Source organism: Micromesistius poutassou (genome assembly GCF_964030765.1).
Source record: "Micromesistius poutassou genome assembly, chromosome: 13".
Lineage (NCBI taxonomy): Eukaryota > Metazoa > Chordata > Actinopteri > Gadiformes > Gadidae > Micromesistius > Micromesistius poutassou.
This window is the reverse complement of record NC_140283.1, coordinates 8974371-8996749: the sequence shown is the minus strand read 5'-3', so window position 1 is coordinate 8996749 and position 22379 is coordinate 8974371. Positions and strand designations below refer to the sequence as shown.

At 44.4% G+C, this 22379-nt stretch overlaps 4 protein-coding genes and 1 non-coding gene across 6 annotated transcripts; 3 read left to right on the top strand and 2 right to left on the bottom strand.

Moving 5' to 3' along the window:
* Positions 1-1404: 1404 nt before the first annotated feature.
* lrrc10 (leucine rich repeat containing 10) lies at positions 1405-2229 on the top strand (the record flags this gene model as incomplete). Its single annotated transcript, XM_084477870.1, has 1 exon — positions 1405-2229. The coding sequence occupies one exon, from the start codon at positions 1405-1407 to the stop codon at positions 2227-2229; it is 825 nt and encodes a 274-aa protein (XP_084333996.1).
* A 1521-nt stretch (positions 2230-3750) lies between these two features.
* On the bottom strand, positions 3751-6214 carry LOC311356874 (seipin-like). The gene has a single exon (XM_084476729.1). It carries the CDS (start codon positions 5923-5925, stop codon positions 4774-4776), a length of 1152 nt encoding a protein of 383 aa, XP_084332855.1. The 5' UTR covers positions 5926-6214; the 3' UTR covers positions 3751-4773.
* A 129-nt stretch (positions 6215-6343) lies between these two features.
* fnbp4 (formin binding protein 4) lies at positions 6344-13466 on the top strand. Of its 2 annotated transcripts, none has more exons than XM_084476844.1 (17): positions 6344-6485; positions 6932-7015; positions 7123-7244; positions 7449-7629; positions 7770-7917; positions 8152-8254; positions 8358-8702; positions 8809-9001; positions 9134-9258; positions 9357-9461; positions 9706-9839; positions 10908-11044; positions 11173-11456; positions 11694-11811; positions 11946-12139; positions 12269-12426; positions 12774-13466. In XM_084476844.1, the coding sequence occupies exons 1-17, from the start codon at positions 6362-6364 to the stop codon at positions 12862-12864; spliced, it is 2646 nt and encodes an 881-aa protein (XP_084332970.1). In that variant the 5' UTR covers positions 6344-6361; the 3' UTR covers positions 12865-13466. The 2 variants fall into 2 exon arrangements, with proteins under 2 accessions (XP_084332970.1, XP_084332969.1); XM_084476843.1 differs by having other exon boundaries at positions 7120-7244.
* A 479-nt stretch (positions 13467-13945) lies between these two features.
* agbl2 (AGBL carboxypeptidase 2) lies at positions 13946-21710 on the top strand (the record flags this gene model as incomplete). Its single annotated transcript, XM_084477869.1, has 22 exons — positions 13946-13975; positions 14076-14133; positions 14358-14486; positions 14603-14788; positions 15319-15426; positions 15674-15824; positions 15991-16246; positions 17090-17500; positions 17602-17744; positions 17845-18004; positions 18387-18513; positions 18616-18716; positions 18898-18998; positions 19113-19179; positions 19327-19404; positions 19544-19626; positions 19772-19826; positions 19963-20056; positions 20487-20630; positions 21099-21135; positions 21277-21467; positions 21640-21710. 22 exons carry the CDS (start codon positions 13946-13948, stop codon positions 21708-21710), a joined length of 2781 nt encoding a protein of 926 aa, XP_084333995.1.
* On the bottom strand, positions 16966-17037 carry AC3HAE_027818 (transfer RNA alanine (anticodon UGC)). Its single transcript has one exon. It is a non-coding gene; the product is annotated as a tRNA-Ala (tRNA).
* Positions 21711-22379: the final 669 nt, after the last annotated feature.

The following is a 22379-nucleotide window of genomic DNA, read 5'->3' as shown; positions in this document are numbered from 1 at the left end:
CAAAAACAATCGTATTTAAATGTTGATAGCATAATGTTTGTTCATACTAAGCTTTCTTATTGCCTGTCAGAGGCCCCAATGTACTGTTATTAATTTATAAATAGGCCTACCTTTTACAAAAACAATCGTATTTAAATGTTGATAGCATAATGTTTGTTCATACTAAGCTTTCTTATTGCCTGTCAGGGGCCCCAATGTGAAAGTAGATTAGCAGAAGGACAAGTGCTAAAAAAAAAAAAAAAGGTGTGTGAACCGAAGTGAGATGAGATGGGGTAGCTGGTCCCCTTAAAGATAAGGAAAATAAAGTTCCTGCCCAGTGTTCTCTTGTTAGAAATTACCCCTGGTTATGAGAGAGCAGGGGTGAATAAGACTATTTTCAGTTGAATTAACCTGCATTTGCCTCACATGATTAATAAAGTTTTATATTATGTTTACTTTAATTTCCTGTTTGAATCAAACTATAGGCTCCATGTGCATTTCTCAAACAGAGCATCACAATATGGTGCTGACAAAACACAGGCCTATCCTTGTGCTATACAACCACCATTACACCCTATTACTTCTATAAGTAAAACTGAAAACATGGCTTTACTAGCCTACACTTCTTCTGGCCCCCCTGCAACGGGTCATGCACACATGTTTTTTTGTGGTCTACTTATGGGACCCAGATCAGCGTCATGGATGCAGAGCATGGAGTTGACCCCCGCTCCTCTTTAAATCGCAGTGCAACTCTCATGCTTATCAGTGGCACTCTGAAACCTGCATTCTTCCCGTCTCTCTCTCTCTCTCCCACACCTCAGCCATGGCATGGGTAAGGAGGGGGAAAAAAGTCATCAGACACAGATGGGAGGAGAAATCTGCCAGTGGTTGCTATCGCTTGAGAGTCAGCGAAAAGCTCGGAGCAATAGGGAGTGAGGTGAATGCACAAGAGAATACCTACCAAGAGGATACATAACAAGGGGATACAATATGTATTCTGCTCATTGAGTTAGACAAACAGATGGTCTACTTGGAAGAAGCGGAGAATCATGGGCAGTTGGGAAGGCATTAAAGGTATGTGTCTTTGAGGATAAACTTTTATTCTATATTGCCTTTTAATTAAAGCTAAGAAGTAACAGTACATCAAATAGCTTTTAAAGTAATTTGAGTAAAATCTTATCAGTGTGGGAGTTGATGAATGTATGGAACAGATTTGGGAAAGATGCAATTCTTTAGTTTATTTGAGTACTATCACAATGTTGTGGTCTTACTAATTACAATGTTCTCCTCCTTTTATAGGAGAACATATCTTGAGAGAGGTGTTGAAAGACCGTTCCTGGACTTATTTTAATAACCTCAACCATTCCCTTTGGTTGACACTCATGCAGAGGTGACTGATGAGTCATTAGCATGTAATTGAGCAGAATGGGAAATGCATTGCGAAGTGTCATGGCTTTCATTCCATCGGAGCGTTGCCAGCGCTTCTTGGTGGGAGACCTAAAAGAAATGCCGTTTGATCGGGCTGTGGACCTGAGCAGCCGACAGCTACGGCGGCTCCCTAGTCCTGTGTGTGTCTTTGGGGAGCTGGTAAAGTTGTACCTGAGTGACAACAATCTGAACAGCTTGCCCCCTGAAGTTCAAAGCCTGAGGAAACTCCAACTGCTGGCCCTGGATTTCAACTGTTTTGATGAGCTACCTGAAGTTGTTTGCAGGCTAACCCACCTGAATATACTCTACCTGGGCAACAACAGGCTCTACAGACTCCCAAGAGAACTGGAAGACCTTAAGGAGCTTAATACTCTGTGGCTGGAGACTAACTGCTTCACCCATTTCCCCCAGGTGGTTTGTGAGCTCTCAAATCTCAAAACGTTGCACCTGGGTTATAACCAGATCCGAAGTTTACCTCGGGAACTAGGGGGACTAGGAGAGCTACGCAGCATATGGCTTGCAGGGAACCAGCTGAGCGAGTTCCCATCAGTGCTATTGGAAATGCAGTTTTTAGCTGTTGTCGACGTGGACAGGAATAAAATCCGCTACTTTCCACGTCTGTCTCATCTACAGGGGCTGAAGCTTGTGATCTATGACCACAACCCCTGCGTCAATGCCCCTGTGATCGCCGATGGAGCCCGGAGGGTCGGCCGCTGGGCAGACAATTCAGATGAAGAGGAAGACGAGGAAGACGAGTACATCCCTAAACTACCGGGTGAACTGACAGCAGAGCTTGAGGAAGGACAAACAGACGAGGGATAGGGCACACTGATAAGGCTGAAGAAACCCCTGACCTTCAGCTCTGGCAATACTCAGAACTGCTGTTCATGGCTGCCACTCATGTGAAACAGTGGATTACTGTTTGGAGAGCGGCCAATTTACTCTGCATGAGAAATACAAGCACTCTAAGAATATGGGAAAAGATAATGGTATTATTTTGGAATGAAAACTGGAATTAGGCAGTGCAGTAGCTCAGTGGGTATAGCCTTAGAACAGCATGTGCTGTTTTGATGTCCTTGAGCAGAAAACTTAATCATCTAACTACTCATAACATTGCCTGGCTGTAGGCCACATGCATGTCTTGCTTTGGAGTGGAAAAATGTTGATGCTTCTATGCTATTAATAGTGTGCAGTGTCTAGTTATAAATTAACGTATTTTTTATAAAGTCACATTTTTTAAATGTTCACCACTTTCTGATGATAGCTTAAATTACATCTGTAAATTTGAAACAGAAATGATTCGTATTGTGGATAGACAATAGGTCCAACCAAGCCAAGATAATATAAAGTATATAAAGTATATTAATATAATGAAATGTATATCATCCAAAACTGTATACACATCTAACAAATATATATTCAACAATATATATCAACTCGTGAGTTATTTTCGTGTGTTTTAAAAGTGTGTGGGTGTGATAAAATGTCAGCACAAAGGCTAAGTACAGGGATATATTTAATGCATTCGAGTGATGGCTGAGGTCCTCCATGCTGCTCCTCATTCAGACCAATGCATAATTGATTTGATAGATTGCAGTCATGGCTTTAAATATAACTGCTAATAGGTTCTGTAAAAGGGCTATGATATAAGGCTCAATTGAATTATTACACATCTAAATATAAGAGTGTATTTGTATTCAGTGCTGTGCTTAGTTTATAATATATAGGTGGGCATCCGTGGCCAACTGGTTAAAGAGTTGGACCGGTAACCGGAGGATGGCCAGTTTGAATCCCGACCAGTAGGCAAAAATATGGTTGTCGAGTTATGGAGTGGTTGTGCAACACTCTTCTACATCCTCATCCATGGATGAGGTGCCCTTGAGCAAGGCACCTGAAACCCCCACCTGCTCCCCGGACGCTGCACTGCGGCTGCCCACTGCTCTGGGTGTTCGCTGGATCAAAAGCAGAGAAAGAATCTCCCCCAAAAAGGGACAATGAAGGGTAACTTAACATATAAAGGAAGTAGGTTGTACACAAAGGTGTTGATTATTGTTTGTGGATATTTATGAAATATGCTGATTTTGTTGCCATCCATTTATCTTGAAGATATCGTCTTCCGAAAATAAATCATAAATGCATACATACACAGATTTCTGCCAGCGCTAACACAATTGTTTTAATGCTTTTAAAGTTATGCAGTAAATATGTATTAAATGGGATAATAACGTAATTGTGTAATTTGTAGCCACGTATGAGTGCTATTGGAAAACTAGCAACTTGTTAAAAAAAGAAAAGGTAACAGGATTTATGTTAGTATATGCTTTTATTATGGAACAGAGAATGTACAACATTTATATTTTTATGAGATGCGCACACATTGACAATCGCATTTTGCAGCGAAGATTAAAAGTCATAATAATTACCTAACAACGTCTTTGGTCTTTCCATTTCCCCCACATCCTTCAATAAACAAAACCTATTCTCAGTACACAATATTCATTCTTCAGAAACTGACATCCCAAACTTATTTTACTTTAAGTCATTTAAAATTGTATTACCTGTACTAAACAAAACTTGGTCATACATTCCCCATCTATATCCAAACAAAGGACAACACAACTTGTGCAGGAGAAACCAAACTTTATAGTCAAGTTATTCCTGTAACAGCAAAATATGGAAATGAAGTTGGTTGGAGATTTCAAGAAATATACCAGTAATACCGGATACCCTAGTATAGTTTTTTTCACTACAGTTGTGTATGGTATGGGAAAAGTACATGCATGCCTACATGCATACCTCATAGCCATATTCCCTCTAAGTCAACATAAAGCTCAATAAAAGACATAATTAGACGTTCACATTAATCTATTTATTCGGTGTGAAGAGGCACCACAATTAAGTGTGTGCTGACAGAGAAGTTAGTTGCAAGATGGTACATGCTTCATAATGGGAGGAGTACACAAATAATACACCCAGTCATTCCAATAGTCTGCATTGGTGCCAAGAAAAGGAGGGTGTGACAATTAACTACCGAGTATGCAATTTTAATCCCTGGATTGAATCAAGCATGACCGTCATCTTATAAAGTCAAACGTCAAGACATGAAAATTATTTAACAACCATGAATATTGAATCGATGGCAAACCCGTAGAGTACATCTCATGAAAATAAATCTATGACACATAAAAATGAGGCCTTAAATGAACGCATAGACAAACGTTTTTTTGGTGGTGGGGGACAGATGTTAAATAGACAAGAAAAAACTAGCTTATGAACACAAAACAAATACTTTCACCATCACTGTCCATCTGTGTAGAGAGGATGGGGAGTTTGGGGAATCGTTAGCATATCTGTAACTGCATGCACCTAAGACCATGCCTCAGAGGACACCGAAGCTCCAGGTCTCTGTCGCAGAACTGTTTCACTCGGGTCGCGTGACATCTCCAACAGGGCCGCAGGATCAGTAGAATTAGGAGGATCTTGAATATCTTGGTCTTCCTCATCAATGCCGGGGAACTCCTCCAGCATGTCTGAGGGGTCCATTGTGGAAGTCTCTAGTAGCGTGTCAGTTCCCGGTACATCAGATGATTCATTCATAGAACCAATCACGGTGGGTTCCTCGAACTCCTTCTCTGCGGAAACCTTCCTCATTCGCATCCGAGCAGATTCTCCTCTTCGCTGAAAACGAGCATTGTTTCCCGTCATCACCCGGACTCTAACTTGCTCTGGAGGCCAAAGGCCACCCCAAATAAACTGCAGGTAGCTGAAGAGCACAATGACACTCAGGAAAGCAAAGTTGGAGGCTACACCGAGGAATGCAGAAGTTAAGGGGAAGTTGTAGAGGACATAACGTACTCCGGTAAAGTAGGCGTGGATACGTAGTTGGGCTGAGTAAATCTGTACTCGTTTGGAGTGGATCTCAATGATGGCTCCAACGGTGGGGAGGTATGCATTCGTCCTGTAGTCTGCGAAGAGCTCAACATCTACCAGTTGTTTTTGCTCGGTTATTCCAGTCATCAAAATAGGGGAGAAAAAAAGTGTGCTGAGGGTCTGGAGGACAGTGGAGCGATAGTGCAGCATTGTGGAGCGTGCTACTGACGATACAGTCTCACCTCCCTTTGCGTAGCAGGATATCTTGACCATGAACATCCCCAGCTGTTCGTTTACTGGAGACTCTGGCATCTCCAATTCTAAAGAGACTCTATAGGGTAGGCCATTAGCCATTACCTGGTCTCTCCCGTTCTTCAGAAGGGAGACGTTGGCAATCGGGAATGAACAGAGAAGAGGTCCGGAAGGATCACAGTCAGTCTTGTATTCATAGTGGACCGGAGTGGAGAAGCTGACAGTGGGCATGTAAGAGTAATAGAAGCTTCCATACAGAAAAATGGACACCCAGAGAAGCAGAACTATGACACAAAACAGTAAAAGAGCCTGAAGCAGAGTCCGACGAGCTTTGAGGAGAGTGAAAGCTGCCACATCCTGCAACCACATCAGAACCGGCCCCATCGCGGTTCCCATAGTCTCTGAATCGATCCTATGTCACTAGTAGTCCCATGCACAAGAGGTTGGACGGCGTTTGGCAGTTACTAGCTGGTGGTGCGTCCTCGTCTTATATATCGGCCGGTGGGAGGTTCTTAAGGCGTTTCTTTTTGTTTATCCCCTCCTTTAACGCACAAAGAGTCAATCATATTCACAACGGCGTGTATGCAGGCGACCAGACCTCACAACACAAACCAAAGCCCGATGGCTTACGTCATGCGGAATGCCGTGACAAATTACTTAGGTTCAGAACATCTTCTCAGCTCAATCCCCCAAACATCGCAGCGCATATGAACCGGAAGTTTATGTATTTCTGTCACGTGACCGTGGCACCGGTGTGACGCAACCGCGCAGCCGCTGTGGATCTCCTCCCCACCGGGTTCCGTACCTCCCCGAACCAGCAGGGGTAAAAGGGATGGGAAAGAAATCTCGCATCGCAGGAGGAACGGTCGGTCGCAGAACAATACTGCAGCTCTCGCCGCCTGGTACTCGCGTTGGGACATCTCATTTACGGGAAGAAGGAGGCTCCGGATCTGAAGGTGCATTTTAAACTTGATAACATTATTTTTGCTCCTTGACGTGGCAAATGTGTAGAAGGTGTGGAAAGGGCCCTTTCGTGACAGTACTAGCTAGCGCTATCATTCCAGCATTTCAGTCTAGACACATTAGGAGCACGTGTACGTCATCGTTTTACAGCACAATCGGCATGTGTTTAAAATACGAGACTAGGCATTCAAATCGACCTGATTCACATAGCTTATGATTTGCTAGCAGCTGGCTTGTAATTACTTCGTAATGTGTTCGTCAGCGGGCTAACGCTAGTAGCTAAGCTAACTATGCTACTAACGGAAGCTAAAGACTGTTCAAAATAAGCATTTAAGCGAAGACCATTGAAGTTTGAAATAATGTGTACGCAAATAATAAGTGTATTATAGACATCCGTAATGTCATCATTATTCCCTAACAAATCCACTGTTTCTTGCAGACGAGCTGGAAAGTGATGGGCACAAATTTATAGGAGACGGAAACGTAAACATGAATATGAAGGGGCCCGTAATTAAGGCCACAGGTGAGTGATCGGCGTGTCTGCCAGTATGATTTCTGTGCCATACTCTCATAGGTCAACGCAAATACCTCAAGTCAATTATTGCATTAATCGTGGTTTTTCATCAGAAGGGTTGTCCCTACTTGGGGCCTATGAGGACAGCGACGAAGAAGAAAGTGACTCTCAACAGACAACAAAAATGCAGCATAACCAGTCAGCAGATATTGACAGCACATTGGCCAACTTTATGGCGGTATGTATTAACACACATTATTGCATTCTAGAAATGGAACTATATCACAATTGCAAAAATTGTACTGGTAACCTGCAGGGATTGCAGATATTTCTGGCGATGATTAGTACACCTCAATGTGTCATTGGGTCAGCTATTCCTGGAACTACACCAAGGCACATAAATTAAGGTGATGGAATAACACTTAGTTTTTTTTCTGTGTAGGAAATTGATGCAATCACAACTCAGCCAAATTCAGAGGACGCCTCACCCCATCCTGCAGTTCCATCCCCCACCCCTCCCAGACCTGAGAATAACGTTCAACAGGGAGTGCACACAAAGGGGCAGGAGCAGCCGAGTACTGAGGCAGACTTTCAATACAACACCCAGGACTCTTTAGCTGGAGGTAAACTTTACTGTGATTATTATACAAGTGTCATATACAAGCAAACACGTTAAGCCTGCTTAACATGTTTGACATGTACAACAGAATCTTCTGTGAATTGTTATTTGTATATAAACATCCGCTGTTTTCCTTATTTGCAGTGGGGGTGGAGATGGGAGATTGGCAGGAGGTATGGGATGACAACTCTGGCTGTTACTACTACTGGAGTACTGTAACCAATGAAGTGTCCTGGGAGCTACCTGGTTACCTGGCTACCCAGGTGCAAGGCCTGCTGCAGTGCAGTAACAGGCAAGTACCAATCACTACAATCATCATAATGGATACACTCGCACACATTTCTCAGTACATACAAAGTGTAGAGTATGTACGGTGTCTCAGATCAGTAATTAAATTACATTGCATAACCACCAGAATAATTGAAAGATATGCTGCCAGTTTCCATGTAAACATACTGGTCAGTAAAATACATTTTGAGGGGATAGTCACATGAAAACTTTTCTCTTGTCCTGCTTCTTATTGCAGTGCCACTGTCAATGGCAACGATACCGTGGAAGCAGCGTATCATCCTGAACAAAAACCTGCTCTTGCCCACACCCCAGCTATCAAGAAAGAGGCAAAAGTGAAGGCAAGTTTGTCCTCGGGTTATATAAGCATTCCATCATGTATTTGTTCATTGGCGCCAATAATAAGAATTTATTGAGTGATACGATCCTTTTGTCTGGCTGCAGGAGGTGATGGAGAGTGTCGTAGCCCTCGCCAGCGAAGAAGAGGAGCGCCACGGTGTAGCCGCCTCCCTCCTCGCGGCCCTCATCCCCCCGGAGGTGAAGATGGCAGAGGAGAAGTGGAGGAAGCGATTGCTGGGCAACCTCGAGGAGGCGGAGAACGGGATGGACTCTGATGGGGAGGCATGCGGGCCGGTGGGCTCCCCCTCCACCCCTCTGCGGGACTCTGAAAGCCTGCCCGTGGCCCAGAAAGAACCTCGCTCCAAGAACCAGTCGCAGGAAAGCTCTGACGCAGAGGAGGAGCCCGAGGAGGACACCGTGGAGCTGGAGCTTGCACTCGAGAGGAAAAAGGTGAATGGAGGGGGGGGGGAACGTTTACGAACCGCTACATTTTGACTTTTGACTGGCCACCGTCTTGGTATCTTTAGACTTACCTCGAACCTCTATCCTTTTTAAGGCGGAGCTGCGGGCTTTGGAGGAAGGCGATGGTAGTGCAGGGGGCTCCAGCCCGTATTCGGAGACCAGTCAGGAAGCCCCAGGCTTGCAAGGGGCTGCTCTGAAGAAGTCCAGATGGAAGACGGCCTTCATCATCGCAGCCAGCCCAGACTCCAACAGCATAAGCTCTGATCCACAGGAGAATGTAGAGACAGGTGAGAGCAAAGAGATGTAGCCGGAAGTTGTGTAGGTTTACAAACCGTACATAGCAAATTGTTACCTTTTTTTAACTTGGTGTATTCCTACTGCCAATTATGCTAGCTATATATTTTTCCTTTTGTCTCCAGAATCTCAATTAAAATCCCCAGAGAAGCCTGAAGAAGCAGAGGTAATGGAGGCGGACAAAGCAGAGGAAAAATCAGTTGTGAAAGTTCTCGCAAAAGATGTTGAAGTTGAAACACCCGAGCTCAGGGTACAGAAAAGTCAAAGTTCTTAAAATATCTACAACATGAATACTGATTAATTCACAATTGCCTAAACCTCTGCCTCATGCTGAAATGCATTTTGTAGTTTCAGATTGGAGAACTAGCAAACACCTTAACCAGCAAGATGGAGTTTTTGGGGATAAACAAAAAAGCCATTTCAAACTTTCAGCTGCTTCTGCTACAAACGGAGGTAAGGGCTGAATGGCTAAAGTTATCAATGTATAAATATTAAATTGTCTCATCTCTCTTTCATGACACTTTCCTCAGAGCCATATGCCACCAGTGTTTAATATTTAAAATGTTCATTATAATCCGCTGAAGGGTATCCATTTTGTTTTCATTACTCATCTGCCTCTTGTCTCCTCTCTCCTTGTCACTCTCCTTTCTCTTCCTTTCTCTCCTCCTTGTGCTTCCCGTCTCTTGCCTCTCTTCAGACACGGATCGCTGACTGGAGGGAGGGGGCTCTGAACGGACTCTATCTCCGCCGCAGGCTGCAGGAAGCCGCCCAACACATTAAACATTACGAACTTAACGCCACCCCTAAAGGCTGGTCCTGCCACTGGGACAGGTACGCGCTCCTTACCTTTAACATCTCTAAACCCCCATCCCCCAGCAATCTTTACGTGTGACTACCAGAATCACGCCACCACGACCACCACCCACAATGCCGGGGTTGTAGACTTTGTTTATCATGACTTGGAAAGGAAGCAGAACCATTGCGAGTGGATCAGAATCCACGACAGAAACCCGCTGGGTTGCAATCCCGGGAACCTGCCTTATGTTATTATTGTATATAATAATAAGGGAGCATCCACTGTGGGCCAGCCTGTGTTCCGGTATACATAACATCACAGAGAGAGGACCTGCTCTCCCAATAGCACAGACTACCCAGCCCTTTACTGTGAGGACATGAATAAGATGGGCCCGATGTCCGGTTACGGTAGGGGGGTTGGTTGCGTGGGAGGACTTTGAACTTTACAGGACCGCAAACCCCCCCATCCCCTACTGAATGCAATGCTGACACAGCCGCCTGGGAGGGACGCATCAAATTAAAGGTGAAGACGGAGCATTGACCGGGATCCAGCAGGTCAGACCAACTCTATTACATGTTTTCCTGTAATTCATTATTCTCTTGCTACAGAACGTAGATAATCTGATGTGTAAAAACAAAAAATACGATTTAACATGTGCTTTTATTTTCAGCTTTATTTTTTTATTTTTGGACAACAATATATACAATTCTCTTTGCAATCTTCATGTGTGTTTGTGCGTATGTGTTTTGGAAGGGAGTGGTTGTCTAAAATGAATACATTTTGGACAACAACAACGGTGTGAACTTGTGGGCGTTACTATTTTGAACAGCCTTTTCAGGACCAAAGATGATTTGTTTATGATTTATTTGTTTTTGAGCAGAAGGTGGGTTCCACTGTCCACATCCACAGCCTGCTTTCTAATTCGGCTCTCAAGAATGGTCAAAATCCACCCTTTAAAACAACACGGCCCTCTTGTGGCTGTTTTGTCTCTCCTTCAATGCTTTTCTGCCCGAATTGCCTTGGGTCATCAGGCTGCATAGCCAGTTACAGAGCAAACCATTGAAACTTGTTTTCTCTCTCTATCTCTCTTGTCCCACTTCTAGAGAGCACAGGCGGTATTTTTATGTGAATGACCGGACCAACGTCTCCCGGTGGGACTTCCCAACTAAAGAGGAGCTGCAGGATGAACCCAGTGACAACCAGACATCCAGCCAGGCAGAAACCAACACCACACAGACAGGTTAGCACCTCTTGGCGTCTCTCAAAGACTGATAGCAATTCAATCCTGGGGGAGCCTGTTGTGGTTGATGTCTTTAAAGTTTACACCGTGTGAATGATAATTTGGCTCCTGTCATCCCCACCCTGCAGCGTCTACTGCGTGTGCCCCCGCCGCCCCGCCCGCACCCCCACCGTGTTGGCCCCCAGCCCAGCCCCAGCCCCCCCCTCCCGAAACCCCACCCCCGCCTGCCGACTACCCGCCGCCCCCCCCGCCACCGCCAGGCTCTCCCCCGCCCCCTCCTCCTCCCCCGGACAGCGATGGTGACATCATGGAGGTGGAGATGGAAATGGATGACGACGACGGAGAGCCGCCAGCTCCCGGGACAGAGGAGGACGGCAGCGGGAGGCCCCCGTTACCGTGTGTCCCAGCAAGGGTACGCAACGCAGGGGAATTCCCCCTAACCCTGAGATTCACCTCAATCAATTATCTATCCGTGTGTATGTAAATGTTTATGGTTTTATTTACTTGACTTTTTGGGGATTTCAGAAACATAGAAAAAAAAAAACGTTTACATATTGAAGAGAGATGATTCAAAAGCCGTCAGTGGAGCTGCATGTTAAGTGAAGGAGGCTTGAATAATGTATCTTTCGTGTCGTTTTGCCTTTCGCAGGCCCTGGATTCCTCGACTTCCTTGGGGAAAGGCCAGAAACGAAAGGCCGGTCAGCTGAACAAGGCCATCACTATTGGCAGCAGTGCCATTCTCTATACCCAGAACACCGTCAGTGCAGGTAGAAAAAAATAAATGCTTCAAGATATTCCATCAAGCACTGCAAAATTGTCCAGGTGTGTCGTTTTAAACGGCATAGTCTCTGAGCAACTGTCAGAAATGTTTTGAATTGAATGCATGCCCCTGCATCTACAGCTTCTGTCATGACAGCGAACGCCTACTGGGGAGTGTCCACGGTCGGTGCTCCCTCGATCCCCGCTGAAGTCGTTGCCCCGCCTCCACCCGCGCCACCCATCCAACCACCACTCCCCTTAACCCAGCCCCCCCCCGAGCCCTCCACAGCCAAGGCCCTGCCGACAGACAAGAGCAAGAAGCTGAAAAAGGACAAGGTTGGTTGCGATACTATTATAACTTTTATTTTTGTGCTGTGTTATAAAGGAAAATCATTGACCAGTATTGTATACACCCAAGTTGTATTTCTTGTTGTAATTCTTCAGCGTTTTCCTTTTCTTCCACAGTCGAAAAAGACCAAGACTAAGATGCCATCGCTGGTGAAGAAGTGGCAGAGTATCCAGAAGGAGCTGGATGAGGAGGACAAGAGCAGCTCCAGCGACGAGGACCGGGACCAGCTCAACAAGCGGACCATCGAGGAGTGGAAGTCTCAGATGCTGCTGACGTAAGAAGCTACACACTTACAGGAGGCTTGCACACTAGCTTTAACGTGAATTGCTGTGAATAATAGTACTTTGAACTATGACCCTTCTGTGGTTTCAGAGCGGTATTAAACTGTATTTTCCCTTAAGTTGAAAAAACATTCATGTCGTTCATTACACCCTTTGACTATGTTAATAATTCCAAACAAAGCAAACCTGATAAGCATTTTTGAATGTATGCAAACCATGTCTTGTTTTCCTTGGACATTTTGTTGAAGGTGATCTGGCTCTCTGGAGACATCTAGCTGAGTCTTTAGCTTTTTCGTTAATGTCCATACTCTAACTGTTCATTTGAATCTCCTTTCCTCAGAGGGAAATCGAATAAGAATGCCAACTTTGAGGCGCTCCCTGTAGACTGGCGGGAACGTCTGAAAAAGAGGAAGAAGACGAATAGCATGTGAAGCATTGTTTCAGGGATACACTGCAAGCGAATGCTCCGCCCTCATGCCTGCCCTCCACAGATGTTATGTTATCAACGGGGACATTTTGTCCATACTTTTAATAGTTTGAATAAAAGATGTAGAATACTGCTGTGGTCGCTGAAGATATCCATGTTGAAGGTATAGGACTAATGACGGAGACTCATCTACTTGTTTCTCTGCATACAAAACACAACTATGATATACCAGATATGAGTTGCACACTGCAGTTTGCAATCGAAATAGTCATTTATTTTAATGTAACAGAACTCAACATAAATATTTTTTTAAGTGTTTTTTTTTTTTTTTTTCCCAACTCAGCCAGTTATATTTCAATATTTCCTAGTCTGAGCATGATGAACAAGATTGAATTATGTGCCAAATTACCTTATATTTATCCTGAGAATGTGATATATGCACACAATTGACATGGCCACCTAAATCTGTTAAATGGATCTTCCATTTTATTGAGTTTTTATTACTCAACCTAGATTATTTCTAACCAAAGTCAATGGGCATAGTCATGTTTTTGGATGGATGGTGTCCCCGAACTTGTATATTGTTGTAAAAAGTTATTAAACACATTTTTTAATTCACGTTTCAGTTGATTTGACCCTAATTCCATTATTTACTATTTATTTTTAAACTTCTTTTAAAAATGTCATTCAAGTTAAGCCATTCAGGCCTATTGCTTTGATTGTTTTCTTCTGTTAAATTTGAATGTTTAATTAGAATTGCTTGTGAAAAACTAACCAGACATGGACGTATAGCCAACCTATATATGGGCCCGGAATATGCTCTTTGCCGGACATCCATGGTAACAGCGCTGTTCAATGTGGTTGCTAAGCAACTTAGTATGTAAAAGATTGTTTTGCTAGCTTTGGTCCGCTACCATGAATGTAGAGAGGCCTTGTGTCCGGTGCAGTTTTATAAAATGTAAGCGAGGTGGATTCCTATCTTCATGAGATTTAGTTAAATGTGTATTTCGTATAAATACAAAGTAAAAGCCATCCCGAAACCATGCGGTGACTCGAAAGCTTACTTGTTGAATGTAGGCTACACCATGGACATGATGAAGGAGAACTACATTGTGGTGAGTAACTTTACCGACGATGTGACATTGTCCTTGTTTTATCTAGTCTTGACTGAAAAATGATGTACAATCAAGTGATTAATTAAATTCCCATTTTTAGAACACGAACGGAGACGAATACGAAAGATTTGTTTTCCACCGTCTTCAAAACTTTGCCTGTGAGTTTAGAAACCTCAATCATTCACTGTCTCAAAGAGCTCAATGGTTTAACCACCTCTACATCTCAGCCATGAAGCAATGAAATACAGAATACTGGGTTGGCTTAGGGTTCTACTAATGTATTCTACAGTTAAAACTGTTAAAAAACAGTTACAATTGTCTGCATTTATTTCCTTAATAATTAAACTATTTAAATCATTGCATTTATGTGTATTTCATTCAGGCAGAGATAACTCGTCTCAACGCAGTTTGTTTGCCAGCAGCCAAAGAAAAGATTACCCTGTGGAAAACCCTGAAAAAAAGCAGTCCATCTCAGAAGATGTTAAACAGGATTCACCATGGATGAAACAATGTCGGTGGTTTTCATTGATACATATCAAAATAATGTTGTATTATTTATGTTACAAATCTTGTTTGGCTGGGCTATGTTTTTATGAAGCAGACTAAGATTTAAGCATTTCTATAAAGGGTCCGTACAAATAAGCCAGGCTTTGGGAACCAGACAGCTGCTGGTTGACTTCGATGACGGCCGACCAAAATTCAAACTCAGGGAGCCTCAGGACCTTTTCACCTTCCCTTCCTCCGGGTACCCGTTTCAGGGGGTCCGCTGGCCACTGGAGAGTGAGGTCATCGATGGCATCATCCAGCACATCGGTTAGTGTTGCGGTTATGTACGCATCCACGTTGTTCGCTCCAGACGTCCCAAAGGGACACGATGAAAGAAGGCCATAACGATTACCAATCAATCTAACATCCACACACTAATATATTTGTAGGATATTTGATTGTTTATACTATTTGTACGAAGTGTGACATCATCACTGATCAATGAATATTGTGATGCTAAGACATCACAATATATTTGCATCAACAGAGCATAATTGATAATAGGATGACAATATTTGTTGTACTTCAGCCTGAATTTCCTCCGGTGTTAACAAAGTAATTATAAGGTCATAGCTCATTACCCTCAGGTACAACAGTCCAACAATATCATACAAATGAATAAATTTAATAAAGCCTTTAATACCCACCATTTTCCACTAATAAAATAATAAACTGTAGTTCCATCAGTAGTCTAATATTTTCGGTAACAGAGTTAAAAATGTACATGTATCCATCCAAAGATCATCCATCCAATGCCAATCATTGCTAGAGTGCTACTGTCGGATGTGTTGTTTCAGACTGGGAGCCCCCGCAGCCCGAGCCCTTCTACCACCCGACGGGCCTCGAGAGCGCCCCCGTCCCAGTGGGGGAGGATAGGGGGATCTTGGTTTACTGCATTGACCTTGGCAAGTGCCCAACAAAAACACGCTCACATCACAATCACAATCATGTATTTTACGAGTAAAAGGAATTTGACTCAGATATTGCATGCCTGCTTTTCTTTTGACTCAAGATGTAACAACAACAACAACAACAACACCAGTACCAAATTCTTCTTTGGATAACGTTGATAGCCTGTGTTCCGAGTTCTGCCCTTTTAATGAAGTCTGTAATTGCCCTCCTTATCCCTCCATCACATTGTTTCCTTTGTAGCCACTAAGAAGCCGTATTTCACATGCTCTCGTGTTGGGGGAAGCCGTGGGCCAATCAAGAACGCCAAGGCCCGCACCATGTGTCTGAAGGACCCGCCCCTAGACTTTGAGTCGCGCTTTGAGAGTGGAAACCTGCAGAAGGCCATTCAAGTGTATGTCTGTGTTTCCATTAACTCTTAGTGTGTGGTTTCAGTTAAATAGCTATTTACTCCATTAATTATTGAACAAATCTTTAGGGTAATGGAATCCCTCTCTCTCTCTTCTCCCCCTACCCGCCTCCCCTCTCTCCCCCTCTTGTTGTGTTACTCCCACACACAGGGGTGCCAATAATTATGAGCTCACCCTGCGCACAGACATGTACACCAGCAAGCACACCCAGTGGTTTTACTTCCGGGTCAGGGGCATGAAGGCCGGGGTCACCTACCGCTTCACCATAGTGAACCTGATGAAGGGCCACAGCCTGTACTCCCAGGGGATGAGACCTCTACTGTACTCTCAGAGGGCTGCTGAGGAGAAGGGGATGGGCTGGCATCGCATTGGATCCAACATCAAGTACTACCGCCACTATCCTCAGGTGGGCGGGTCATTTGGGGTCACAAGTCACCTCATGCTCATTTGCACACAGAGGCATCCTGTGTTTTTTTGCCAATACTAAAGGTCTATTTTTGTTAAGTATGCTTCACATCTTGCTCCCATTATTACTTACGCTGATACCTTCTTATTATTTCATCGTTTTAGAGCAGCTGGTTTACCAGTTTGTTAGTGTGCACTGTGGTGTAATGGAGAATCTCAAACCCTAGAGCTTTCAATGTGTGATTCATCTTTTGTTAAAACCAGAGGCTAAGCACAGTGTGCTATCCATTACTAATTTGTAGTTGTCCATTTTAAGTAGGGGTGCTTGGTTACATTTGTTAAGCCGCATCAGCTAAGCTCATTAGATAATAAAACTTGCAGTGCAATGCAAGGAATTGTGAGATGTACATGCTGTTCTCAAATGGATTGATGTAAGTCTGCTCATTTTTAAGCTCAAGATGCCCCATCACCTCAACTACATCGAAGTCCTGAATAACATTTACAGTTTCAAAGGATTCCACATTATACACCCCTAACTCTGTAAAAACATAAAATGGATCCCAAATTTAACAGAAATTAAATGATATTTGTTTGAGAGGGACAGCAGCAACAATGAGAAGATAAAATTACTTTTTTTGAGTTCATTCGTTTTTTATTATGAGATGTTCAATTGATCTTAAGATGTTTTTTTGAAGTCCTGTTGGTCTTAAGTTCACATCTTGGAGATGCCAGGGATTGAACCCGGGGCCTCATACATGCAAAGCATGCACTCTACCACTGAGCTACATCCCCTTGCTGTCAGCCTAACAAAAACAAACATTTCACACATCCTTTCTCCTGTCAGACAAACTTGGAAAACCACGGCAGCGAGGGTCCCGCCCTGCACTCGCTCACCTGGACCTGCCAGTTCCCGCACGACGCGGACACGTGCTACCTGGCCCACTGCTACCCCTACACCTACTCCCGCCTGCAGCGCTACCTGGGCCGCCTCACCTCCGACCCGGGCACCACCGCCTACTGCAAGCTCCGCGTGCTGTGCCACAGTCTGGGCGGGAATCCCGTGCACGTGCTGACCATCACGTCCCCGGAGCGCCGCCGAGGGGCTCAGGGCCCGAGGGCCAAAAAAGCTGTGGTGGTGACGGCCCGGGTACACCCCGGGGAGACAAACGGGTCCTGGATGATGGAGGGCTTGCTGGACTTCCTGCTGGGCGACTCGGACGACGCCCGTCTGCTCAGGGACACCTTTGTTTTCAAGGTGATGGAAGAAAGCGTAAAAGTGCCCTGTTGTCCCATTGGAAGAGACGACCCATTTTGACCTCATCTGATCGTGTTGCTGTTTCCTCCTGGCCACTGCAGGTGGTGCCCATGCTTAACCCAGACGGCGTGGTGGTTGGGAATTACCGCTGCTCTTTGGCCGGCAGGGACCTCAACAGGAACTACAGGACAATCCTAAAGAGCGCATTCCCCACGGTTTGGCACACACGCAACATGGTGAAAAGGTGAGGGTAGGACACACATGGGCCACAGGCTGCATCGCTCACACGCTGATCGTTGAAGTGTTGTGAGTCGGTTGGGTGAGACTTCTTATGGTCTCCACAGGTTAATCGCACAGATGGACGTGGTTCTTTACTGCGACTTCCACGGACACAGTCGGAAAAACAACGTGTTCATGTACGGCTGTAACGACCGGGACAAGCCTTCTCTGCAGCTTCACGAGAGGGTCTTCCCACTAATGATGAGCAAAAACACCAAAGACATGGTAAGGTTCTGCATTGTCCCTATTCCATCATGGCTTTCACTGAAAGGCAAACAAAATACTTTAGTATATGTAGGCTATACATGTGTGCAATGCTCTACGGATTCAAGTTCCACATCATCAGGTGTCAATATACAATCTTGGGGTGCCCCGTTGGCTCACCGGGTAGAGCGAGTACCATTAAGTCACAGTCCTTATCGCAGCCACCTGGGTTTGATTCCTGCCTGTGGTCCTTTGCAGCATGTCTTCCCCGCTATGTCCCATACCTTCCTGTCTCTATCACAAAGCATAAAAATGCAAAAATGAATCTTCACAAATATATATACAATCTTAATGATTTAGTCATTATTATAAAGTCAGTATTAATGTATTGAGTGCCTCTCAGTTCTCATTCAGGAGCTGCAAGTTCCGGGTGCAGAAGAGCAAAGAGGGGACGGGGCGGGTCGTCATGTGGCGGCTAGGCATCAGAAACAGTTACACCATGGAGTCTACCTTTGGAGGCTCAACTCTTGGTGAGTTATTGCTGCATGTCGTGGTTCTTCTGTATACTCCCTGTAGGTTTAGGGGATTTTGAGTGATTGTAAACCATATATAAAAAACTGTCTGGACCCTAGGTGGCCGAAGCGGGACCCATTTCACCACACAGGACCTGAAGTCTTTTGGCTACAGCTTTTGTGACACCCTGCTGGACTACTGTGACCCGGATACAACCAAGGTGACTTGATGAGTACCACGCTGAGCGGGCTCAGTCAGCTATGTCTAAACCATCAGTCAAATTAAAGTTTCTCTCTGTCAGACAGGTATTTAGTATAGTATAAGCATGGTTGTCATCTCTGATCCTTACACATTAATACTGTGTTTGTGTGTGTGTGTGTGCGTGTTTGTTTGTTATTCAGACTGCATTCTGTCTGGCTGAGCTGACAGCGTTGCTCAGGCAGAGGGTGAGCAAGCGGTCAGATTCCGACGCCAGCATCTCTGTCTCAGACCTGGAATCCAGGTGACGATGAATTTCTACATAGAATGCAGTGTGCCGAGAAGGAGACATTGTGATATATACTTCTATATTTTATATTATATTCAAATGCAAATAATAGTTAATCCGATTCCACAGCACCAGCGGGTCAGATAGCTCAGAATCGGACGGACTGCCACTACATTTACTGAAGCAAGGCACTGTGGTACACAAATAAATTATATATATTATTATATTAAGTATAAATAGTTGTATGAATCCAACCTCATGGTGTGATCAGTGGCTGATTTGAAGGCATTCCCTTTACTAATCTTCTTGGTTATCGCCATGCAAACACCACTGCTCCACACAGGCTAAGAAACACCGGCTGACCCGCCGAGAGAGGAACCGACTGCGGCAGGATACCATCATGAAGAACACACAGGCCCAGGTAGCGCAGCGTGCTGTCAGAGACATTGTGAGAGAAACTCACGGAGACAGACATGGAAAAAAGCTAACCATGCATCTTTCTTCTGCAGCCATGGTCCGCTGTTAAGGAGTGATTGGTCTTTAATTGTATTTCTTTCAAGATGCCCAGCCCACTCCCTGATGCCATGGTAAAGGAGAGGAGCCAGGAGAAGACTGTGGTGCCACACAAAAGGAAAGAGAAGGTGTGATTAGAGTTAGCTGAGGATGCACAGACACAGAACCCTAGCAACAACAGCAGGCACACGTCACAAGCTTTCCTTCCTGTGACTCTTCAAGGGTTCTGTTGTGAAGGTGATTGGCCCGTCTGCGTTCCCTCTACGACCATCCAGTAACACACGGGAGATCAGTCACGTGACCCTGTGGCAGGGCAGAGAGCCAGTCATGGTACACTTATCTCACTTATCCTGAATACTTAAGAAAATAACAACTACATGAGAATGTGAAACTATTGACTTCAATGATTGTTCTGTTCATCTCTGCTGTGATGTGTGGCTTAGTGATCTAGTTTGTTTCTTTGTAGAACGAATGTCTGGATGCTCGGAGGGCCCACATGCATCGCAGGAACAGACCCTGTCCCCAGCTCAACACATCCACCAGTATAGTGCCTCATACAGGTAGCCACCTCCATGGTCAGTTTGAGGGCCTCATCTATGCATGCAGTGCAGGTTACCACTGCCTCATAGACGGTCATTTTCAACCCTACAATTGTTTTGGGGTTTCTCACATGAAAACAGAATTAATAATGTGTATGTTTGTTATAATATAATAAGTTAGTAGTAAGTAGGTTATTGAAGTCAGAAGTTGGTAATAGACGGCTGAAGTGAATTGAAAAATGGCAAGGGAAAGGTAGATAAATTAAATATGTTTGGTTGTATTCCATCTGATTAAAGTGGGTTTAAACAAATCCACAAACACACAGTGACACCAAAATCCCTAATCTTCTAATTTAGCATTTGTCTGAGAATCAATAACAAGATTCCAGTTCAGCTCTGGTATATTATGTGATAAAAAAACAATAGATGTTTCTGTTCTTATTGTTCACAGAGGACCATAGAGAAAGACACGTGTGTACAACTAAGCTGCTCTACTTGAGTGCCCTGCTTCCCTCGCGGTCAGACGTCACCGACAGCGACCGGCAGCCCCAGCAGCAGTCCCTGCTGTCCTCGCTCTATCTTAAAGGCCTACAAGGTGGGTGTCAGCATGCCTTCCTTAAAGGGGACATATTATACCACCAGGTGTGAGTGTGATTAGCCGTTACAAGCCGTGGGCGTGTCCATCTAAATGTGTGCTGGATAGATCAGTCTTCCAGCCTACCCAGTGGACTGTAGCAAACGTTGCTCATCTATCCGTCATACATCCAGGTGGACACGCCCACCTGTGATGTCAGAAGCGGCACACTTCCAAAACGGCTTGTAATGGCTAATCACACTCACACCTGGTGGCATAATATGTCCCCTTTAAGACATGTCCACAACCTAAAAAACCTCCAGCAAAATACCCAACTCCTCCCTGCTCCATAATTATCTGTATCTTCTGAATACACTCAAAGTCACTTTGGAAGACTTTGAAAGTAAAAAAAGTGAAAGTACTTTATAGTAAAATAGTACATTGACAAAATGGGTGTACAATTCACACAAAGGCTTTTCCTCCTTTCAGGCAGGCAGCAGGCTCCTCGGGCACCGACTACCTACAGGTCTTTCTGATTAATAATTTAAATGAACAAATTGTTTGCAGAAATGAGAGCTCAAACTTGATCATGGTGAAGAAGTGTAATTGTAGAAGAAGAAGTGGAATTTGAAAGCACTGCCTGAAGGGGATTGTGTGTCTGTGCCAGGCCTTACTCTGGCATCCAGTTCAAGGTGGTTCCCGAAATACTGTCCATCAGAGGCACCGAGCCGTGGGTCTCCAAGCACAGCAGGGTGTCAGTGCAGAATCTGCCAGCCGACGATCCCTCATCCTTCATCTCCCCTTCAACAAATATAACCTATTCTCCCCCACACAATCACAGAGTCTTTTCCTCAAAAGGTGACATTTACATTACTGATTTAAACCATACAGAAGATGGCCAAACGTGTTGAAAATAGGGGTTTCATCATGAATATAGAATTAAATGTAGCAAATGAATATATATTTGATATATTTATCTATTTGCGTGGGATAACAAGTGTTTTTTTATTCTATTTTCTGAATCATTTAGCAACCCTATTGGCGGCCGGTGGGGTACGGGCCGGTGGGCTTGGTGAACAGGGACCGGGAGAGCCTCACTAGCCACTGAGCCATCCTGGATCATCCCACCAGAAACCAGTTTCCCAAGGACTGGGACGATCAGAAATAATAGGATTTGGGTGTGACCCATTGTTGTTAAAACAGCAATAACTTCGGTGCTTAGTATCTTTTTTATGTTGGAACTTGACACAACAGACCTAATTGGCCAACAGTTCTGTGTGACAGACCCTCCCTGGAGCTGGATATGAAAGAAGCTTTTCCACCTTCAGCATGTGGAACACGCTGATGCAGACTCTACAGGCAACAGAAGCCCAGCGGAGGGCAGGGCAGGAGACAGGGCAGCGTGACTCCAGACACTGAGAGGTTCAGTCCCTTCCTGCAGTGTACAGGTGGTGTTGGGAAGACGATAGACCCAACACATCCCCCATATATTGATACTCACCGTTTACATGTGGATAGAAAGTGCTGTTCGTAGAATTTAAACAAATAATGTAACGCCTGGGTTGTTGAATTGGTACGATATTCATATACCCAACCTGTAATATAATAACATTGATGTTGACAATGATTAAATTAAGTCATGCCCAATCTCAATGATCTGATAAAATATTGCATTGACCAACAATATTCAAAGTATTATTGTACTCCAGCAGCAGACATCAGTCTTATGAAGTTATATATGATGATTCAATAATGAATATTACCTGCATC